Below are 22,395 nucleotides of genomic sequence, written 5' to 3'. Positions count from 1 at the left end.
TACCAGCCACTGGACAGTTGTAAAAAGATAACTGTGAATTCGGGCAGTGAACTAGTGGGAAAAGCATTAAAACCTACTTCCAAACTCTCTGTGTAATCCAGGCTATTTCACACAACTGCCTTGCTAATGAAACAAAGTAAAGGTAAAAGCTCTCTGTATCAGTTAACAAAATAGCTTTAAATCTGACAGCATCATGTCAAGTTTATTGCCTCCCCTGAAGTTAATAGGCTTCAATGATCATTGGGGTTTATAAAGTTTTAAAGTCAGTAATAAAGTCTACACTCCAGAAGTAAAATCCTGAGTTGTTAAGCTGTGATGATACTCATCGGAATGGACTATTCTCCCTTTATCCCATTAATGTTCTAAAGACTGTGCCAAAACACTGACTAATATTAAGCCCTATCAAAGGCACGGTATAAAACTGTCGGTTGTGTTTAATCCAAACTGAACTTGCAGTCTGCATTCTGGATCTGAAACGAGTGCATGAGACTAGCTAATGAAACCCGTGAAAACCATGGTTTGTGTCTTATTCAGGTTTGTAACGATTGCTATTGGCTGTATGATCGCATAGAAACTTTTGCGCCACAAATGCCGGACAAATGGAATTTCACATCTTTCACATCGGGGGGCAAGATTTTAGTGACTAGTGATTTGGGGTGTCTCGTTGTTTGGACACCCAACTTCAGGCATCTTAAAGGGGCCTGATTTTCAGAAGGCAATTTCTATATAGTGTCCCCCAAAATCACTAGCCACTTTTAAAAATCTTGGCCAATATATTTAATTTTTGCTTGCCAATATTCAGGGTAGTCTGAAACCCACATAACCTGCTTTGCTTTCTCTGTCACTAGCCACTGCTCTTCCAGGCATTGCAAGTGGATTCTTGCTAATTAACTTACTTTCCCCTGGGAGTTAAATTCAGACAAACTGTGAGCAGATGTGACACCATGGCAAAGGTGCAACTTATTATGCTGGCTCTGAATTTGACCCAGAGTATCTAAGAGGGTTCACAAAGTTTCCATCATAACCACTTCTTCCTGGAATACTTGTACCTGTGACTGTCTTTTCTGGACTTTGTAGTATACCTCGCCTTTGGTCACAGACCCATATCCCACTTCTTATCTAAGATGTCTGTTAGGTGAGACAAATTCTACTTACATATGCATACCAGAGCCTAGTACAGGATCTCCCTAGGTGAACAGTGATATGCACAATTAGACAAGAAGAAAAATTCACCGGTCGGTCTGGGAATGCATGTTGATCTCCATCTATCCACACTTGCTGCTAAACTAATGTAGCAGCTCAGCTAGCTGAAGCCAGCACGGACTCTGTGTCATAGTTAACACATATTTCTTTAGAAGTGAAAACCCATTACCTAACTTGGGTGTTATTCAACTTCTTGGCAGGAATGGATTTTGGTGCACGCTGGGGAAATCGGACTCCCAGAAAGAAATAAAAACTTCACAAGTAAATTACATTTTTGTATAAATCCAAATGTAGATTAAACTCTCATAAGCTATTTATTCAACTTAAATGACATAAAAGCAAGTTCTTTGCCGACATCGCACATTATTTTATCTATTTAACTCCTCTCAAAAGATTTTGATCACAGTAATAAAGCACAAGTGACCCAGAAGCTAGAGACACTACCTCATAGTCAATGGGTCAGTGGCAACAAGTCCAACAAAGAACCTCTAAGCGATGCCATCCGGGACAACAATCCCTGGCAAGTTTAATCATGATGGTAAAGTCGGTGATGAAGGCGGACTTGGCTATCCTCATCTACCCCTCGCCAACCCGCGCTGGCCAAGTGTGGCCAGACTCCCGCCAGAGCTTTCAACAAGATGGAGGAAAGCTGAGCTGAAAAGGCCTTTGCCCTCCAGTGGGCTGAGGATGGTGGATATGGAGATAGATGGATGGATGGATGGCATGGAGCACAAGTCATCATTAAGCAATTTCAATAGTGAGTTTGCCACAGAAACACAGAGCTGTAATTATGCCAAATTCAGAGCCTTTCTGCAATAACAAGCTGCTTGTATCCCTCCCTCATAGACAGTAACTAGGAAATTTAATGAGTAAATATAAACATCTCTTGAAATAGAAAATGTCGCCCAGCCCCTAGCCGAGCTGAGTAGGTAAAGCAAAGAATATTTCTAATGCCATTCCTATGTGGTCAACACGATCCAAAAACCATCAGTGGGAATTAGAAAATAAACTCAATACAGATTTGAAACAGCTAAGAAAGGGTATAGGAAGCTCAGGTATACCAGATACACCATAATGGATCATGTCCTTCGAGCCCAGTATCTGGCTTCCTGACACACCCAATACCTGATGATTCAGAGGAAAGCAAAAACTTGCCAATGGCACAGGGCTGATGACAGTGTAGAAAATTCCTTGCTGACTCCAGCCGGCGATCAGCTTTCACCCATAAGCACGAGATTTGATTACATCTATCCTTAGCTTCGTTCTGTCCTACAGAGCTTCATACACTATTATCAGAAACTTGATATTCAAATGCAAAACTGGATGGCTGAAGAAATGTCATTGTCCTCTGGCAAGTGAACTCCCTATCAGACCTAGGGAACATAGTCAAACCTTCAGCAGAAGCTACTTTATAGGAAAAAGATAACGATATTCTTCAGAGGATGCTTTATTTCAAAGAAATAGTTAAATGGAACACGTATCTAACGTTTTGTGACGACAGGCTCAGGGGACAACTTTGGGCAAGACAGCATAGCTACTAGAGGAGACACACTCAAGAAGATTAAAGATTTGGGGGGGAGGGTGGGTTCACTGCCAGAAAAGCTGCTGGCATGGCACAGGCTGGAGACTGGAGTTCTCTGTCCACAGAATAGGCACAGTAGCAATGGAAATTTCCCCTACATTGTCAGCGTAACTAAACCGTGCCCTGGAGGGGCAGTTCCAGGGATGAGAGAGGATTTCAGTCTCCATTGTCCCATCAGTCACTGGTGTCTGATGAAGCTGCCAAGAGGACTGCAAGGTGTGTTTTTGTGGCATTGGCACTTGACCACTAGAAACTGGACTGATTTCACATGCTCATTTCATGTGCTCCCCAAACAGCCATCAGATGGTAACAACTTGGGATTGATTGAAACTGACAGGTGGTTAAAGGCACCATAGACCTTTACCAATTGCCTGGACCATCTAGTCCCCCACACTCAAGCAGATTAAGCTCAATTGTCAAATGTCTAACTGATAAATCTGATAGAGAATGGATCCTAAACAACTAGTTTTCATTTATGGAACAAGTCACTCAGTAACTGAAAAATAAAATGGGTAAATCTAACAAAAATGCAAAAGCAACTGTTTATCTCTGACCATCCTCCCTGCACAGTCACCAGAGGGAGCACCAGTTAATTAAAAACCAGACTGCCAGTGGAACCTGTTATTTTCAAGCCTATGAGAAGGGGTTACAAACAATGGAAAGCATTAGACCAATTTAAAATCACATCATGGTTATCCCCTTCAACATTTTTCATAGGCTCATGACTTGCAAAACAGTGTCAGACTGTTCATTGCTACCTAATATTCAGGGCAATGCAGGCTGGACAAGGTGGGGATGGAGGCACATCACCTCACCAGGAGTTACCTGTGTTCTTCTGGGTGACTCAGCCAAAGATCCTCCATGGACATTGGCTCAGTGCACACTAAGCGGGGACAATATGAGCTCTCTCTCCTACCACCTGTGCCAGCCCTGCTGTGCTGACCAGTGCAGAAGAGGGCAAGACCACAGCCTTGGAGGGTTTTACTCAGTGCTATATTCTCCCTGTCCCTTCCACTGGGGAGCACAAGGACTAGGATTGCAAGGGGAAGGGAGTCTATCTATCTAGGCATTTCTACCATACTCATCACAGTGCTGAGTATCCTTGCATGGCCAACCAGAATCTGAGCCTTGGGTTGCAAGTAAGTCGAGACATGTAAAAGAATAGGCAGTTTGTCACTACCTGTAACCGATTGAGGCAGAAGCAGAGCGTGGAAAGAAAGGGCATCCTCTGTTTACTTGTCTAGTTTCAAAATACAAGGTGCTTATGGCTCTGAATTGGCTTTGAACCAGCTACTGTGAGCTGACCTGGAGATGGATCTTCCATTATTCTGAGCTTCTTAATTCCCTATATACACTGCATCTCCTAAGTGCATGTCATTCTAATCACTTTATCCCTAAAGGCCACAAGTAGTTGTAGTATATATTTATATGTTGTTTGGCACAACTAAATCCTATAGGCAGACAGTATAGATCCTAACATTTCCTCATGTTATGTTCTGTTGCATTAGTTTCCACCAATGGTTGCCTGTGTGGTGGAGTTTCAGTGTTAACTGTTTGTTTTGTTACATTTTATTGCTACAGCCCCATAGGATACGTGGTATATAAACCTTATGTAGAAGACAAGGTCCTTGCACTGAATAGTTGACAGGCAGTGTTGGCCAGTGGATAGAGCACTAGACTGGGAATCAGGATACCTGAGTTCTGTCCCTAGATCTGCTCCTGACCTGCTGTGCAACTGATGGCAAATCTTGGGGCCTCCATTTCCCCTCCCACCCTTTGCCTGCCTTATCTATTTAGATGTTAAGCTGGTGGTGGCAAAAATTGTCCATTATCAAGTATTTGTACAGTGCCTGGCACAAAGGAACCCCAGTGTCAGTAGGGGCGCTCATGTAACACAAATAAAAGCACTGATAATAACATGTAATCCATGTTAAGTAATGATACAAGGAGGGACAATGAGACTTTAGACCAGAACCTAACTCAGCCATTACCAAGCTGTGATCTTCAGAGAGCTGGCTGGCATTTGGGACCAGATTTTCAAAGATATTTAGACACCTAGTGGGATTTTCAAAAGTGCTAAGTAGGTTAGTGCCTAACTCCCATTGATTTCAATGTGCTTTGAATATCACACTATACATCTATCTGCATCTTTATGTACCAAAATACCTTTGAAACTCTGGCCCTAAAGTCATCTCTCTAATGAAAATCAGTAACTTGGGCCTACAGTTCAGCAAAAGTTTTTTTGAATTCCAGGTCAGAGATAGTGCTATTTCAGCCTCACTAAATGTACAGTATAGCTACTGGAAATTCGGAATGTCTGGTCTTTAGAGATTGTGATTTACATCCCAGTATACCATTGGTGTTGTGTCATGATACTGGCTAGACCTGCACCTGTTATGTTCTTTGTAAATTTGAAATATGTGATTTGTGTTGACAGTTACAATTATTTTAATAACATTTAAGTGGCTCATTTTCCACTGCATTACACCAGTTTTTGTCAGCAATTTCAATGGAGTTTTACTGGCAAAAAACTAGTAGTAACACAATGGAAAATTAGATCCTGAATTTTACACATCATTCCAACATAAGTTAATAACAAAACTGCCTGCTCTTTTGGATAAAATGGTGTGTGTACACAACCTAAAACTGTATTCCTATCAAAGGCACCAACAATTAGGATTTCAGGTTTATCTATATATTGATTGCTATGGGGCTGTTTACTATTCTGATCTCAGCTGGTAGGAAGTCTTGCCAATCAACATAAGGTCACGACCACAGGGTCAGAAGCCTGCACTACATACATCATAATTTATTTTACAGATAGTCAATACCAAATTGCACCATGCAATTTACAGTACAACATCACATTTAGTGTCTAAAGCCACCCATACGGTACTTTCTCCTTAAGACCTTTCCTATGCAGTTTAAAGGGTTAATTTCTGCTTTCAGTTACACTTGTGTAAATGTGGAGGAACACCATTTGCTATCAGATTTACACTGATGTACCTGAGAGCAGAACTGGGACCACAGTTTGAATATACATTAAAAAGGGTTTGCTATTTCTTTAGTTTCACATCTCACTGTGGAGCAATTTTTTTAGAATTGTGCTACCCCAACTAGTATCAGGGTTAACATATTACTGAAAGGTTTATGTGCATACCTATCATAGATGGAGCAATAAACAACATACCAAGCAGCTGTACAGATGAAAATATAACACTTACGGCTAGACAAATAACTCAACACAAAGTCTGTGAATATTAACTCAAATAAAAAATGTAATTCTTTTTGACTGGGTGTTTTCTTTACCCCTTTCATTTTTACTTTCAGTTAATATTCCACAAACAAGTTCACAGGTTCCTATGCTTATGGCAACAACACATTTTAAGTGAATAGCAGATAATGCTAATGTAAACTGAGTTTTGAACTCATAAATGCAAGTATTCACCCCAAAAGTCTGATGTTACATTCATCCAGGCAGAGAAAGCGAAACAATCAGTGCCAACAGTTAGGGATTCGTGTTTTTATCAAACCTGTTGAATACAAAATATGCTGAGAAGCCCCTTCCCCATGTGCAGTTAATTTCACATAAACCACCAACTAGGAGGTCACTACCAACCTGGGCAGGATTCAGATCAATAGGTTGGTGGTGAAAGATTCTTCTATCTCTTCACCCATCTATGCAGGTTGCACCCAACAGCATGGTATCTGAGACCCTCTTCTATATCCCATTATCACTCCTTCAGGCCATCCAGCATGCATGTACCCATACATTTCTTTCTATCTAATAATGCCTTAATTCCTCCCCATATTTTAATGTAAATCTGTCTTTCATAGACTCATTGAATCATAGAAGATTAGGGTTGGAAGAGACCTCAGGAGGACATCTAGTCCAATCCCCCCGCTCAAAGCAGGACTAAGAAGGATTTAGGACTTTGCCTAAGAAACGTACAGGATATCCCAAAGGACACTGGAAACACCAACAAACTGATCTTAAGAAAGAAGCCAACAATGGGACTTGGGGAAGAGGAGAAGACAGTTGCGATTTACAATAGAAGGAAGAGATCTCAGAGGAATAAGCAGTGATGGTAATGCCATGTAGGAAGTGCAAACCATTATTAATTCCTTCGTTCTGGTATTTCTATAGCTGCTTTATGCAATTCCATTGGAATTCCACAGAGATTTAGCATTAATTAATCTCAGTATCCCTTTTATTATAACGTGGTTATCAGAAGAATCATTTAGCACATTAGGATCCTTTCCATTTTAAATGCTGCTTCCTCTCTATGATGTCATCTAATTGTTTATTGAATGACCCTTGAATCTTGGTCTTATCAACAGTCCCCAGTAGCCCATTCCATGCAGAGATGGTTTTTGCTGTGGTAAAGTACTTCCTGATGTTCATTTTTAAGCATGTTTTTCCTCAGCTGCTTCTTATCCTGTCATTGGCACTAGGCGCAATTTTTGGTTTGAAATTGCCCCTGTAATCTGATGTTTCTATAGCGTGCATTTCACCACAAAACAAAAAAGCAATGTTCAAGAAGTGGAGTTGGAGGTTTCCCCTGGATGACAACTAGATACACATGTCCCCAGACATAATGAGCCTCACAGTAATGCTATATATGTGTATAAAGCCAGGTCCCTTTACATATCAGGAAACTGAGGCACAGAAAGGTGAAGTGACCCAAACTTGACATGTGCTGAGCCCCTTCAACTCCCGCTGAAATCAGTAGAGTACAGCAGGCTCATCTCCTCCCAGAATAGGCTTTTAAATGACTTAATTAAAGTCAGACCGCAAGTCAGGAGCAGAGTCTGGAACAGAAGAACCCTGGTCTCTTGCTCTAACCATAAGACAGCACTGCCTCCCAAATTGCCCTGTCTCAGATGAACAATCCCTTTAAGGCACAGCCCTTAGTAGGGGGTTGCATGGAGCAGCACTGCCCCAGTCAGAGTCCCAGCAGACATGATGTGTGGGGGGGTGGGAGAAGGGAGGGGAGGCACAGCTGATGTTACCCCCTTTGAAAGCAGCAGACATGCACCTTTGCAGTGGGCATTAGCAGGGACAGAGGGAAATGGGCCATAGCCCAACTGCCTCCTTTTGAGAGGTTAGTGACACTATCAACACTAACCTGGAACACTCCATGTGCCCCCCAATGCAAAGACTGGGATTGTGTCTGGCTTCTGGTCAGGACTGCGCTCACCTCCCTGGGTGCACCTGTCCAGATACAATCTGGTCCTTTCTGCATCCCACAGTGGGTTCTGCTCACATACCTGCAAGTAGATGCTCATTTGTTGCACTTTCAAGCGAGCCTCAACTTTCTGAAAATTTGTCACAGTATGTTTAGCAAAGAAACTGACCTCTCGTCTCTAATGTCTGAGCCAATGATTCCTGAGAAAGATTGGGAGTTGGACTCTCTCTTTTCCTAGAAATTGTTGGACAACATTCATAGAGATGAGAAAGACCTATTAGATCATCTGCTCTGTTCCCCTTCCAAAGCAGGATTGTTCCCTACAGTGTATTTTATTGTGCTTTGCTTTGTCCAGTACAGTTTTAAATGTCTCCTGTACAATGAGACTCCTCCACAATTAATACATCCCACAGCTCAGAAGATTTCACCAGACTCAGCCTAAAATCTCCTTTGCTTAACTTTGAAATTCATATCTGCTCACTAAGGAAAGTTTGCCTGCGTAACTATTCACAAAGATCACCATCATGAATGAGCTTTAAAGACACTGGTGCAAAATCTGCACAGAACATAGTATGTAGCCTTCTATTCTAGGATGTTGTGAGCCTTGGTAACAACTCTAATGACACTGTAGCTAATGTACTAAAGGAATACAATGCATTTCCTAGTATATTGGTGTCACAGTAACACATCTTCCATTTGAAAAGAATGGAACTTTGCATCTGATCATAATAAAATCTCCATAATAAACAAGGCATATTACCAAGTACGCTAAAGAATATTACTACATCTATTCAGGAGATGCTTTTTCTAATTTGACTATATCTGCTGCATAATTTTTTAATTTTAGTTTAAATTCCAGTTTGCATGGGAAAATCAGGCAGTTAGGTGCCTACCTGTTCTGTGTGCCAGCAGAGTTCTGCTCTCAGGCATCAACAGCAGCATGCCAAGTGGGAGAAATGACAGCAGCGAAGGCAAGCAGGTGGGACGGCTCCAGGAGTTCACAAATTTGTGAACCTCCCCTTCCCAAACCAGGATGATTGGCATGTCTGCTCCCACGCAGTGCAGACTCTGATCACTGGAAGGAACTATTACAAAGGAAAAGATGCAGACCATGACAGTAAGTCTAGTCTTTCCTCTCACTGGTCTCCTTTATTTCCCTCTTCATGCTATAGCGAGGCCACTGAATGCCAATAGGAAAGTACTTTGGCAGACTTAGACTGTCTTTTTTCCAGTCATTTCTTTGGATGCCTAATCCTCAGTATTTATATTAACTGGTACCAGGTAGGCTGAGTTAGTCCCAGACCTGCGTAAATTCTGGCTGGACCTGGTGTTACTGTGTGATCAATCAACAATATAAAATCCAACACAGGAGAAAAGAAAAAAAGGCCTGTTATAGCTACTGATCAGCATTGCAAATTCCTAGTGACTTCAGGGAGAGTGCTGCTTGAAGAGCCAGGATCAGACCTTAAGCAAGCTTCTACTCTAAGCAGGGACACAGTAAAAAGAGCACCAGTGGTTTCTGTTTGTCCTCTGTCAATGAGTTCAGTGTCCATTGTGCTCAATTTACAAGCAAAAAGCATTTTTATTCTTTTTGACTAATTGTTAACCCTGCAAACTCTACCGCAAATCACACAGATGACCTGGGTTCTTTCTTTCTTGTGCATTATAACCAGTAAAAAGGTTCTGCCAGGCAAATTATGCCCTCAGTGACACTTGTCCCATTCCCTTCACCTAACCAATTATACCATAGTATGCAATTCCGCTGGTCAGGCGAGATGAACTAGAATGCAGCTCGCTATTACATAGTCATGTTAGTTCTACAGAGCTAGCAAGAGCAAAAAGCTGTGACAAAAATAAGATTGTATAAACAAGTTTTATAAGTTTTTTAATAAACTAAAGCAGTTACAACTCTGAACACATGCCTAGAGCAGATCTGAAAAATGCCATTTTCACAGTCACATTTCAAAGTTGAACCATACTTTATGCCCAAAGGCTCCAATCCTGCAAACACATGCATGTGAGTAACTTTACACATGTGAGTACCATGCCTACAGTTACTTACACAGGTGTTTGCTGAATCAAGTAGACAGTTTGGAGTGATCATATCAGAAGCTCTTGATATGTGTATTTATCTTCACACATGTAGTGCGCAGTAGCCTATGTTTTAAAGGGACAACATCAACTTAAAAATCACACTACTATCTGAACATTTTTAAATCTATTGTTCCTGGAAGTAACATGTATGGTTCCTATTGCTGGAAGAGATGAGAGCAAAAAAATGTTTTTTCTTGGGGGGAGGGGCCCGGTTACTTTACTTTGTGCATTTGACAGCAAGTTGTATATAGTCAATTTCACTGTTTCCCTTGTATAATCAGTTTCCTTGTTGCTTTTGTGGGTCTTTCAGGAAGGAACAAGGGAGAAGAAAAAGCAATTTAAAAAAAACTACAAGAAAATGTGATTGTAAACCAACAAAAATGTGAGGAGGGGATCAGGAGTAGGTGTAGCACCTACAATGACTTTCAGCTCAACGGGAGTCTTTCCCCTAACTTCAGTTCCCCAGTGCTGACGGGAGTGTCCATCTCTTTTGCTCACATGCCAGAATTACACTCCAGAAGACTGAAAAGGCCACACTGCGATGCTGCAGTAAGGATGGAAGCTTTGCAACATCAACTGTTCCTCGAAAATAAAATATTTTAGATCACAGCCTGGCTCGATCTTATGTTGTCAATCTGCAAATTTGGTCCTTTTTGTGCTTCACAGGCCTCCCAAAAACCACCTTTACTGCCATCATGATGGCAGTCTTAGCAGCAAAGATTTAATAGACAATGGTGTCATGCGGACTCACGTTATTGAAATGCCATTACTTTTACAATCTTCACTACAGTACATTTTTAGGGTACCAGGAAGAATTATCATAATTAAAACCAAAATGCTCCTGTCACAACATGAATAAGCAATTATAGTGACACAGTTTCCTTGATTTTCATGTCCCCCCCCCCATAAACACACTTACTTATTAATATGCAAACTTTTTTAATTAGCAATGAGTCTCCTGGTCATTAGCACTAATTGGTGGGATTCTGCGATAATTATTAAGTTGTGCTGTAGCCGTCTATCTCACCATACAATTAAACAAACCACTGAGGAATGGTCTGAGGGAAACATCAGGAGAAATTTACATTGTTTATACTTTACATATTGGATTAGCTCTTTAATGTTATTTATCTGTACCTGCAAGGGAACCCCCAGGGACATACTGCCTTATGATCTGTCTGGCCAGCCCCTTACCTGACCCTGCACCCTTTCCAAATGCTTCCAATGCAGTTTAGTCAAATCTTGGCAAGAGGTTGTTCCAGGGTGTGCACGTTCACACATCAGGCATTGTGTGGGAAGCACATTCTTAGCTTGTTCCACAGTGTGTGAGGCAGCTACTGAGTAAATTAAGACTGGACTTGCAGTAGGCATGAAGTGACAAGCTGTCATTCCACCAAGGGTGCCAGCCCCCCTCCATTCCACCAAGGGTGCCAGCCTGGATACCCCCCTTTTTCATTTGTTCTTATCCCTGTCCATTCTTCTATGCTACCCTTATGAATAGAATACCCACCTCACACTTGTTCAATAAGGTACCTCTCTCCCCTCATTTAAATGACTTCTAACACCTCACTTTGCCCTGTGAGAGGTGAAGGCAAAAACACTCATTCAACTGAACCATCAAGATGGTATTATTGTAACCCTTCTCTTCCTTCTCCTTCCCCCTTTTCTATCAGGGTGATATTCACCACTGTGCAGATGGCCGTTGCAAGGCCTATGCATCACTTGGTACACAGACTTTGTGCCTGACCCTGCATGGGGTGAATTTTACCCTTATTGTGTCTCACCCAATTTCAATTGCAAGCTCAGGGCAGGGCTGAGTCTTTCCTTGTTTCTGAGGCACCTAGCACACTTCCGACACTTGAAAATAATGATAAATAATAACCACAATGATATAAGCATAGCAGATCCTTCAAAAATTCGAGCATGAGCATGGCAGTTCTGCTTTTCTGGCCAGAGCCGTACAGCAGTGTCAGCACTTGCAATATTGAAAATAACCAGTTACAAAATCCTGAATGAATTTAAGTGCGTGTTTCTTTCAAGACGCCTGGAACAAGAATTTGGGTGGCAACTAATTTCTTTGCAAGAAAATGAGGTGTCTGTGCTGACCATGCTTTGTGCCATGTTTGGAACAGTTTTTACCCCAACATCTTAAATGTACAAAGAAAAATATGATTCATTTTGAATCAGAAAGTGAAAGAAGATGGCGCACTGACCCCCTGAGAGCTGTGAAAACATTGCTGTGTCACATACATTTGAGATCACATTAGCCACAAGGTACATCAACTTTGGAGCCTTTGGTCAAAACTGGCAACCTGCAAATGCAGAAGCTCCTGCAAGAGGTGGGGGAAAGGAGACTGAGGAGTGAACTGGAAGCCTCTTCATCAAAAAAAGATACTGAGAGGGAGGCTTTCATTACTCCTTTTTGCATAGTGGTAAGTAGATACACGTGTCAGAGGACAAATACCATTCCACACTTCTCAGGAAGATCTATGAGTCTGGATAAGTCTGCTGTTCAAATCAGTTACAAGTCCTTTTTAAAGTCTATTTTCTTATCTGTACACAAGTGATGTTGTACGTATCTTAATTCAAGGAATGTTGATTTCAGTTTCACATCTTACTCCCCTCCACTAATAGAATGAACAACTATGTCAGAGCACAAAGTAATTAGACCGATGTCATTGGTCAAGCAGCAGTGGCTTATTTATAACCTCCCTAATTCCAAATGAGCAGGGCAGGTTTTCATACAGGCAGCCTGCGCTCTGTTTGTCCATAAAATCGTGAGTCCCAAGGACTATGTGGATTGAGAGAGGTGGATTCAGAATGTCACTGTCTGTAGATAGGTGGAATGACTCAGCAGACCACAAAATCCCTGGCAGTGAGTAAGATCTTTCCCTCTGGGGTAGGGATGTATAAAAAGAAAGCACAACCACAGAATGGAAATAGAAAACTCCCCAGCATGGGGTTGAACCCAGACTGATGACTTGGATGAGGATCCGAAGTTTCCCAAACACACCCTTTGTTCTCTCTGGTCTCTCAAGCTGCCACTTTTATCAACTCTCCCTTGCGCATTTGTACAAGGGTAGGGGGAGCTGAGCTGGAGTAAAAGCACAGTCACAGTCCCACTGTGGAGGAAAAGGGAACCGGGGTGGAAGGAGGTTTATGACATCTAATCTGAATACAGATGTTTTCATCCACGTGTTTTACTCTCATTTCAGAGCACACCTGTGAGGCTGGAGGCAGAGGCAAGTACAGGGATGTTGCATCAGTGCATGAGAACCAAAGAGTGAAACTGACCATGCTACTTCCACTGTCCAAGCTGAGTGATCATTTTACGGTCCAGTAACACAGACACCTCCAGAAACTACTGCTACACATTAATGGGAAGCGGTAACCTCACCTCTCCAATAGCATGTAGTGCTTTGTTCTGGGGAATGGAGAGACACTGGACCCATAAACATACTTCAAATCCAGGCTGATTTTAGTGGCTGTTTTGAAGTCTGTGGCTGAGTCCTAAGAGCTCTACCCACCTGCCTCTAGCAGCACACACCAGACTGCAGGGCCAGCTCTTCAGGTAGAAGCTGTGCATGCGATGAGTGGGCGGGGGGGAAGAGAAGAAGGAAAGGGCTGGGTGTCTGTTTGCACAGGTTGGGAATGAAGGGATAGGTGGGGGGATGTAGGCAAGGAGAGAGACTTGCTGAAGCATTGGGTAAAGTTGGCCTAGTTTGTACATGTGCTTCTTCGTACAGACAAAGGACAATCATCATCAGTATCCAGGACAAAAACAAGCACAATGGGTTAGATCCCCTAATGTGATGTGGCAGTAGATTCTAGCCACAGAGCTAGTATATCTAGCTTCAGCCAGATCATGCAGTGCAAGAGTGACCCCCTGGTGGCCTAAAGCCTGGGTATAGACTCCGTAAAACACATACCCTGCTCCTGGCATAGGGGGCATGGCCAAGGGGGAAAGCATGACCCTATGCAGATCAATGGCAGCAGTTCCTGCCTCTTGGGTAGCCAGAACAAGTAAGTGCAGCCTGCTCTAAATTATGCCTGGGGACCAGCCCCACACCCAGCCACCACAGGAATGGGGCATTGCAAAGCTAATCTACACACCATGTTGGCAGAACCATACCTCCGATGTCTGCTATGCTCAGCTCAGCCAGACCACAGGATCTGGCCCATGAATGTGTGGAAACAACATTTTTCTATGTCTCACTTTACAACAACCCAGACAATAACTGTGCCCACAAGAACAGCTTTAGGAGAAACAGAAGCTACAACTCATGTGGCACGCAGAAGCCTTCCTCTTAAACAATGTGCCCAAATATAGCCGCCTTGCTCCAGGCGCTCCACTGACTCCCCATGGACTTCCAGACTCTATTCAAAACCTTGGTCCTAATCTACAAGATCACAAAAGTGAAGAGCCTAGCCAACTCAGACTGTTCCTGGAAATAGAGAGAGACAGGGAGGAAGTAAACTGGGGAGGTGCTGAATGCTCAACATAACTGATACACAGATCTTAGATATCATGGAGATAGATTCCTTATAAATACCACGGATAAATAAAACCTATCTTCTGTATTCATGAAGGCATCTACTGTGTGTACTATGTAAGGCTGGATTTTGGATTTGAATGGCCCCAAGCAAAGGGGGGATGGCCTCAAGAAGCTAGACAAGGAAACCAGATGAACTTGCCACCAAAAGGGGAAGAGGCTAGACAGTGAGCTGCCTTCCTTCCAGCCTGCTGGGGAAGAGGGAGGGTTGGTTTGCTCAAAATGCTCCTCTCCATATAGTCCCCAAAATCATGGGTACCAAAGGGCTCATTTGTGCTTAAGGCCCAGCTCTAGTACCAATAGGTTGCTGCCAGTGGGGTACTTTTCTAACTAGCCCAATGGTATTTATGTTGAAAATGACACGTGCTGACCCAGGATGTCCCTGTTAAACATTGGTACCATGTACGCATACCTTCACTTGATAAATCCTTCTAGTCTTAGCAAGCTGACTATGATGAAAGACAGATCTTTGTCCATAGTGTTTTCTCTGAGGGTTCAGAATAAATCCCACCTGCTCCTGAAAACTATTGAGTTATCTTAACTCCCTTAATTCCTCTATTTATTGATCCCCAACTCTTCTAAGACACTGGATACCCACTTCAGACACCACACAATATGAAGCTAAACTAACTAGCAATGGCACATTGATATGACAGTCCAAAAAATTGAGCCTAATTTCCCACTGCTAGTAATTTATAGATCGTTATGGTGATTTGTAATCTGCTTCTACTGTCTAGAAATTTACTGCAGAGGGAAGATTTTAGTCATGGAATGAGCTAAAATCTCATCTGGCTTCATATGTCTTATTTTGATATGCTGCACTGTTTAAGTACTAGTTCAGTAGAAAAGTAAAAACCACATTCTAGCAGGTGCTAAAATTGCTGTAACCACTGACTGCTAAGCCACCAGGTAATATTCAGGAACCATGGATCATAATTCTAATCATTAATATGTAGGTCAACTCACTGATCTTAATTTATAGAGGATGGCAAAAGTAGGCCTTGGAATATAATTCATTTGGGACATTCCTATAATCTCCCAACACACAGCTTTTTAAGCAAAACAAATATTAAGCATAACAGATGCATTAATTTACTTTAGTTCACCAAAGGTTAACTCTTACCCAAACCGATCATTAGAAAAGAAATCCTATAATCCCTCTTTCCCATTCAGGCTCTAAACATGTAATCTCATGAATAAATCTAGAGAGAAAGTGTAACAAAATGGGCAATAAAAACTCACTGCATTCACATCTTTTTATCTACCATTAATATTGTAAACACTCTCTTTCAGGCCCTTGAGTATGACTAACCTAACGTTTTGGCTTCCCACACTACAAGCCATAATAGTTTGGCTCTTGTTATAACAACCAGTTTGATTCACCACCATAGAAAAGTGGTAGAAGAAGATACCTCAGAGTAAATCCCAGTGTCAGATCTTCTTGCAAAATGCTGCAAAATCAGCACTAAATCTAAAAAGTATGGTTCTAATAGTAAGAGAGTACAGAACTTTCTCTTTTTTTTTTTTTTTCATTATTTTATTGCTCTGGAAGCCTGCAAGCTCCAACTGTATAAATGCCAATAACTTCCCAAGTTTTAAGGCTGTTGAAGTAAGAGATCAGATTTTAGCAAGTGCTTTCCAGGCAGTGAGCCAAACTTCTTCTGATTCACTAAAAGCAACAAGGGGGCTGGGAGGGGGGGGGGCGGAATGAAGGGTTGATTAACTTCAGTTACCACACAATCTCAAAAATGTCTTCTTAGTGCGAAGGGTGCAATCGCTGATTGTCCTGCCTGTCCAGCCTCTTGGGGGGGTCGGGGGGATGAACTGGAGAAATACAGCAAACGCCTTCCAACAACCACAAAGTAATTTACAGCTGTAGATCCCCTCTCTTGACTAGGAGGCTGCTGTGCTGAAATAAGGAGTTCTTTTGTTTTTATAATGTAGCTGCAATTTTCGGGGGGGGGAGTGGATATGGCAAAGTTTTCAAATTTGGCCCGAGGCACTGGTCGTATTTCAGACACTTTAATCCGTTTGCACAGGATCCGTTCCTCCCCACCTCAAATGCTGCCAGAGAACCCTGGAAGAACAGGTGCATTCCTGGCCATCTTGCATGGGCACTGACCCTAGGGGTGCGGAAGGACTGGAACCGCCACCGGTTTACACGGCAGCTCCTCAGACTGCGAGTGGGAACCCAGCCCAGGACACACCAGCAGGACCGGGCAAGACGGAAGGGCTCCCAAAACTGGAGCACCTGCTTTGCCAACTCTGAAACACTCGAGATCGCGGGTGTGTCCTCTCCAGACGCACGTGTTGCATTTACACCAGCGAAAACTATGTCCAAGCAAACCACATTGTTTTTAAACCGTATTTTTGTTGTCGTGGAAAATGTGATTCAACTCACTCCACCCCGAATTTCAGACTCCCCCCCCCCCCCTCCCTATTCCGCCTGTCTGTCAGTTTCACGAGACGGCAGAAGTCTCGCTCCCAGTGACTTTCGAATTGTTTCATTTCTGCAGCTCGAAGGCAGGATCTTGCTTGGGTGGCTTTCTACTGAATGATTGGGGGGTGGGGGAGATAGGGCGAGCAAGAAGCCTCCTTTTTCTGGCTAAGGACACTCGTGTTTTTTCAGTATCACTTCGTGTAAGTTCCCTAGGAAAAGGAGATCTAGCGCCTGCTATTCCACTACACATGCATCCATCCACATTTTGCAAGTAGTAGAGTCCAACACTCCGCTCACATCATTAGCCAGGCTAATGCACTCCAGAGAATCCTTTTAATGTAGGCTACTGGCATCCACAATCGAGCTGTGGCCATTTGAAAAGGGGATGGGGGGAGGTAAGAGAAATTAAAGATAATTTGTTCCTACAGTGGATTAACAGAAGTAGTCATTGAAATGAGGTTTAGCCGGAGGTGCAGCTGGTTTCCAGAGCAAGTGACACTCCACTGTCTGGCGTGGTGATCATTTTAATCAAACTATAAAACTGGGGAGGGGGGGTGAAACCCCTTTGCAAAACTGCCTGACACTCAAAGAGATCAACACGCCTCCTTTGTTTCTTTTTCCAACCCAAAGGGAGAGAAGACAGAAAGGACACATACCTGTACCTGAAAGCACAGCAGCAGGGAATGTAAACATCTGGAGAGAAGAAAAAAAAGCAACAAAAGATCAAATGATGCCGTGAAATGGCTATTATTATTATCATCATCATTATTGTTAATAACACAGATCGATGCTTTGGTTAGGAAAGGCTCGGGTCTCAATGACCACCTGATTGCAAGGAAAATGCAACCGGAGCCTTAAAAGATGAAAGTTTACCCCCCCAAAAAATTTTAATGTCATAATCCTTACAAGCAAGTGCAGGCTGAGAGCAGTGAATACATCGCTGAGTGAGGAAGGGGGGAGGCCAGTGGCTTCAAGTTAATGGAGCAAAATCCCCAGCCGCAGCCTTGACATGGGAATGATCCAGTTATAAACCCCCGCAGATTTCCAGCGATCTCGCTTCGCGCTGATAAACAAAGATGAGAAGTTGAGATACTGCTTGGTCTGCCTCCTCCGAGTGGCTCCCTTAGGCATCAGCTCTCCTCTTCCCCCGTCTCTCCTCCTCCTCCTCCTCTCTCTCTCTCTCTCTCTCTCCGCCTTTGGAGAGATGAAGGTGCTTATTGTCAGTAACTTCCGATCATCAGCAAATAAACCCCCCTTGTCTCCCCCCCCCTTGCTAAGGACCCAGCCCTGCGAGGAGGATAAAGCCTTTTCCTGGATTCAGCTCCCCCAGATAGAGGCGCAACAGCAGCAGCAGCAGCAGCAGAGCTAATATTTGCTTAAGGTTATGATGGCTGGCGTTTGCCCTCTGATCCCCTTCCTTCGGATGGATCCCTCGGTGCCTGGGAGGTTATTTCAGAGGGAGCATGGCAGGGTGTAGTTCGCAGGTCTCCTCCACCGCCGGAGAGGTTCCTCGAGAGGTCAGAGAAGGGGGGAAGGATGGATCTTTGCTCTCATGTGCACCCTGCGCAGCTAATAGTCAGTCTGCCGGGGGAACGCGCACACACAATGCTGGAGCAAAGGCTTCAGCCCTGATCTCTCTTCTCTTGCAGGCTCATGTTTCCTGCTCTCCCTGTCTCCTTCCCTCAGCATCACCACCTAGGGAGAGCATCGACCAGTGGTGTTTCCAATTAGTGCAGCAGAAAAAAAGCAATCTCTCCACTTGCTGGGCGATCAAGATAAATACAATTGACCCCCCCCCCTCCTTCTCTCCGCAGTTCAGAGAGGCGATGCGCCCGGGCAGGAGTCCCCGATCCGCAGGCGAGCAGGGGCAGTCCTGGTGTATTTTTAAGGGTTCATTCTAGATCGATGGGTGGGAACCAAACACACCTACCCCCAAAACAGTACCCGGCTAAGCAGACACGGGAAAGAAGCTCCTCGCTTATTATGCAGTAAGGGCAAGTGTTGAGTCCCCTTCAGCTAGAAGAGCCCAGAGCTCTGCACAAAACTATCTGGTGGCGGCAGCTTAGCCGCTGGTCCTTCTCGATCCAGAGCAGTGAGATCAAAGCCGGAGGGCAGGTTCCTACAGCAAAGGGTACGAAGCATCCTTTGAAAAACAAAACAGACAAGTCTCTTTTTTTTGTAAGGGGGAGTGGGTATGCCAAAGCCAAAAAAACTCTCTCCGGATGCGTAGTGGGTGTCAAATAATACCAGACACACACGCACACACACACGCACCGACCCACAAAAACAGCCTTCAGCTTTCTCCGACAGTTCAATCTTGCTTCCTACACAGGTTTGGAAACAATTTCAGTCCTCCCTGCGTCTCTGCCTTGCCCAGCTCCAGCAGCAGGCAGGGAAATCCGCAGCCCGATCAGGGCTGAATGTCTTGCCCCAAAATCAAGCAAGCAACTCCCCCACCCTGCACCCCTGGGCTGGCTTCTTGGTGAGAGCTAGGACGCCAAGCGGCTGCGTCTTGACTGTTCTCTTCGGATGGCCCATCAGCTCCGCGGATGCTTCCCTCGCCTCTGCCCCTTCTCTGTCCAGGAGCTTAGTGCTGACCACTAGCAAAGAGCCACCCGCCGTCCAGAGCGCTCCCCCGTGTGCTGCAAAGCGCGCGGCTCCTCAAGGCTCAGGAAAACAGCAGCAGACACGTGTCCGCCTGAAACAATCCAGCACGTTGCTTTGTTGCCATCCCTAGACAAGCCAGCCAAGTTAGCCAAACCTCACGTGCGCCCACTGTGTCCAGGGCGGCTGCTTCGCTTCTGGGGGGTGAAAGGAATGACAGAAGTTGTTTCACTGGTGCTCAGAAAGCAACACACCCGAGAATAGGCAACGAGACTGGTGAAGCCATGGAATGGGAGGAGAATGAAATTCTCTCTCTCTCTCTCTCTCTCTCGCTCACACACACACACACACACACACACACACACACACACACACACACACACACACACACACGGGAAACCCTCAGAACCCAGACTCATGTCCTTTGTTGGTGGTATCAAGATGCTGCTGAAGAACAGCTTCTAGGCCCCCCTCTCCCTTACTTCATGCCAGATTTTGTTACTGTGTACGTGGGCACAAAACACCCTCCTCTGGTCGTTGCCCAGGCCCTGCCTTCGGGCGTGTGTACGCGCTCGAGGGGAAATGAGAAGTGACTTCGATTCAATCAGTGCAAGGCGGCGTGTAAGGGCAGTGTGTGTCGGGGGGGGGCGGGGCGCTGTGTGGTTAGGTAATGTCACTGCGCATCTGGGGCAGGGGGGGCGAGTGGATCGGTGTCTGTCTGTCTTTGCTATCCAGGATGAAAGTGTCAGACCCACTCACCTGCGAGATGTGCTGCAGCAGGAATTCCCACTCGCTGGCCAACTTCACCAGACGGGCGGTTCACGCTTCAATTCACCTGTCAAACCACCCGAGGGCGGAGAACCCTGAGACCCTGACAAACATTCTCCCTGGCTGATCAGGAGCAGCCATCCCTTCGGAAAGCAGCAGCTGTCTCCTGTTCTAACACCCGTGAACCCTTAATGAAACAACTCGGATCATCCTGAGCCGGATGGGAAATGCACACTGAAATACACGGCTAAGCCACAGACGCATGGAGAAATGCAGGCGCAGAGATGCTTTCAGCCCTGAAATTGCTGACACCCTTCAGATCTATGGAGCTGGGGGCAGCATTTTGCCAGGTTATTATTTATTATGATCTTCCACGTTGGGATATTTACAGCAGAATCGGGTTGTTTGGGTTTACACAGTGCAAATCAAGGAATTTCCCCAGATCCCAGCTGTTTTCCACCTCTGCCAGTTTTAGTTTCAAAACGCTTCGCTTGCCATCTAGTGGAAGAACCTTGCATGTGCAAGCATCACCTGCAGCAGCCTAAAACCTTACTCCCAGCCTATCATCATGCTGGACGCCAGTCAAAGAACTACTTATTCCTTAGGAGATTAAGGTGGAGCGAGCTGTAAAGTTATAGTTCTACTACCTGGGCCCATGCAGCTGTTGTTTTACCTGTGTCCTTTGCTGTGTTAAAGAGCACTGCGAGCCTCTCTAAGCCACCAGAACCCAGGTATTAGGTCATGCATTAAGGGCCTAATGAGGAAGATTCAAATGCCAACAACAGGGTGTAGATGCTTTCCAACCATCTCATCTAAATACTCAGACTGCTCAGCAGGGACCCAAGTCAGTCTGCTTCAACTCATGTTAAAAATCATTTTTTTAAAATAATAAATGACAACATTCATGCATGTAAATGCATTGAGAGAGTACAGTGAGTATTTCTCCTTCTTTGGAAATTCATTTATAGTAGACAAAATGCCTGGAACTATTCTAATTCTCAAAAGAGAACATAATGTCAGTTAACACAATATTAATTGAGAACCTAAGGATAGCTCAAAACTTTAAGGTTTTTAAATTCTCCACTGAAATACCAGTGTATTTCAGGCCCTCTCACAGCCACATTTAAATGACACAGTTCTCTTGCTCTCTCCATATTTTTAGCAACAAATCCTTATTCTTTGCAATTATCCTTATTCTTTGCAATTTTCACTCCATAAACTCCAGTCCTGTAGACACCTGTGTGCATAACTTTGTTCACATGAATAATCCTACTGACTTTAATGGGTCTACTCCTGTGAATAAAGTTATGCACATGTTTAAATGTTTGCAGGATCAGGGCGATAATGATCACGATGGACTGCTCTGAAACTCACATAGCATCCCTGCAGCTGCTCCTTGTTTACAGGGACCAGCTAGTGAAAGATCATCAGAGCTGTTCTGTTGAGATTTGAAAGTCCATTGTTTATCATGGTTTAAATCCCTAAATTTAAATCCCTTAAATCCAATGGGAGAGACTGCACTAAAATTCATGGATTAATTACAATGATGGGGAGACTAATTTTAAAATCTCTGTTTAGAGGTAAAAATATTAAACTTCTACCTAGTCTTACTTCATGCCTACTTTATTTAGTCTAGAACAGAGTGTTTGGTAGGGTGCTGTTGGAAGGAGAAAATTGACTTTTCCTTCTAGCTGTAGTTGGACATTGCTCAGTCACATTCCTGGAAGATGAGTAACTCCAAATGGAAAAATATAGGCTTTTCCATGCACATCAGGCCAGCGGTCCAGTAAGTCTGGGATCTTGCTCCTGGCAGTGGTCAGTATCTGATGCTTAAGAAGAACATCCTGCATAATAAATATAACCAATTACACAACGCCATCTGGATGTTGGGAGTGGGCAGGGGAAAGTAGGGGTACATCTATACTTACCTCCGGGTTCGGCAGTAAGCAATCGATCTTCTGG

At 43.9% G+C, this 22,395-nt stretch overlaps 1 protein-coding gene across 2 annotated transcripts in view; it reads right to left on the bottom strand.

Moving 5' to 3' along the window:
• Window positions 1-19,881, bottom strand: part of FGF18 (fibroblast growth factor 18) — a 107,760-nt gene extending 87,879 nt beyond the window's left edge. The window contains exons 1-3 of one of the 2 annotated variants that reach the window (XM_054036481.1): window positions 17,968-19,881; window positions 17,718-17,754; window positions 8,868-9,059 (exon numbers count right to left, since the gene is read on the bottom strand). Coding sequence is in view for 1 of the 2 variants with exons in the window: in XM_054036480.1 (XP_053892455.1) it covers window positions 17,718-17,754; window positions 17,968-17,999 (69 nt within the window). In the remaining variant the exon portion in view is untranslated. The remainder of the gene's footprint in view (window positions 1-8,867; window positions 9,060-17,717; window positions 17,755-17,967) is intronic. The other variant, XM_054036480.1, reaches the window with a different exon arrangement.
• Window positions 19,882-22,395: the final 2,514 nt, after the last annotated feature.

Source organism: Malaclemys terrapin, chromosome 8 (assembly GCF_027887155.1).
Source record: "Malaclemys terrapin pileata isolate rMalTer1 chromosome 8, rMalTer1.hap1, whole genome shotgun sequence".
Taxonomy (NCBI): domain Eukaryota; kingdom Metazoa; phylum Chordata; order Testudines; family Emydidae; genus Malaclemys; species Malaclemys terrapin.
The sequence above is the reverse complement of the archived record's forward strand: the minus strand, read 5'-3'. Positions and strand labels throughout refer to the sequence as shown.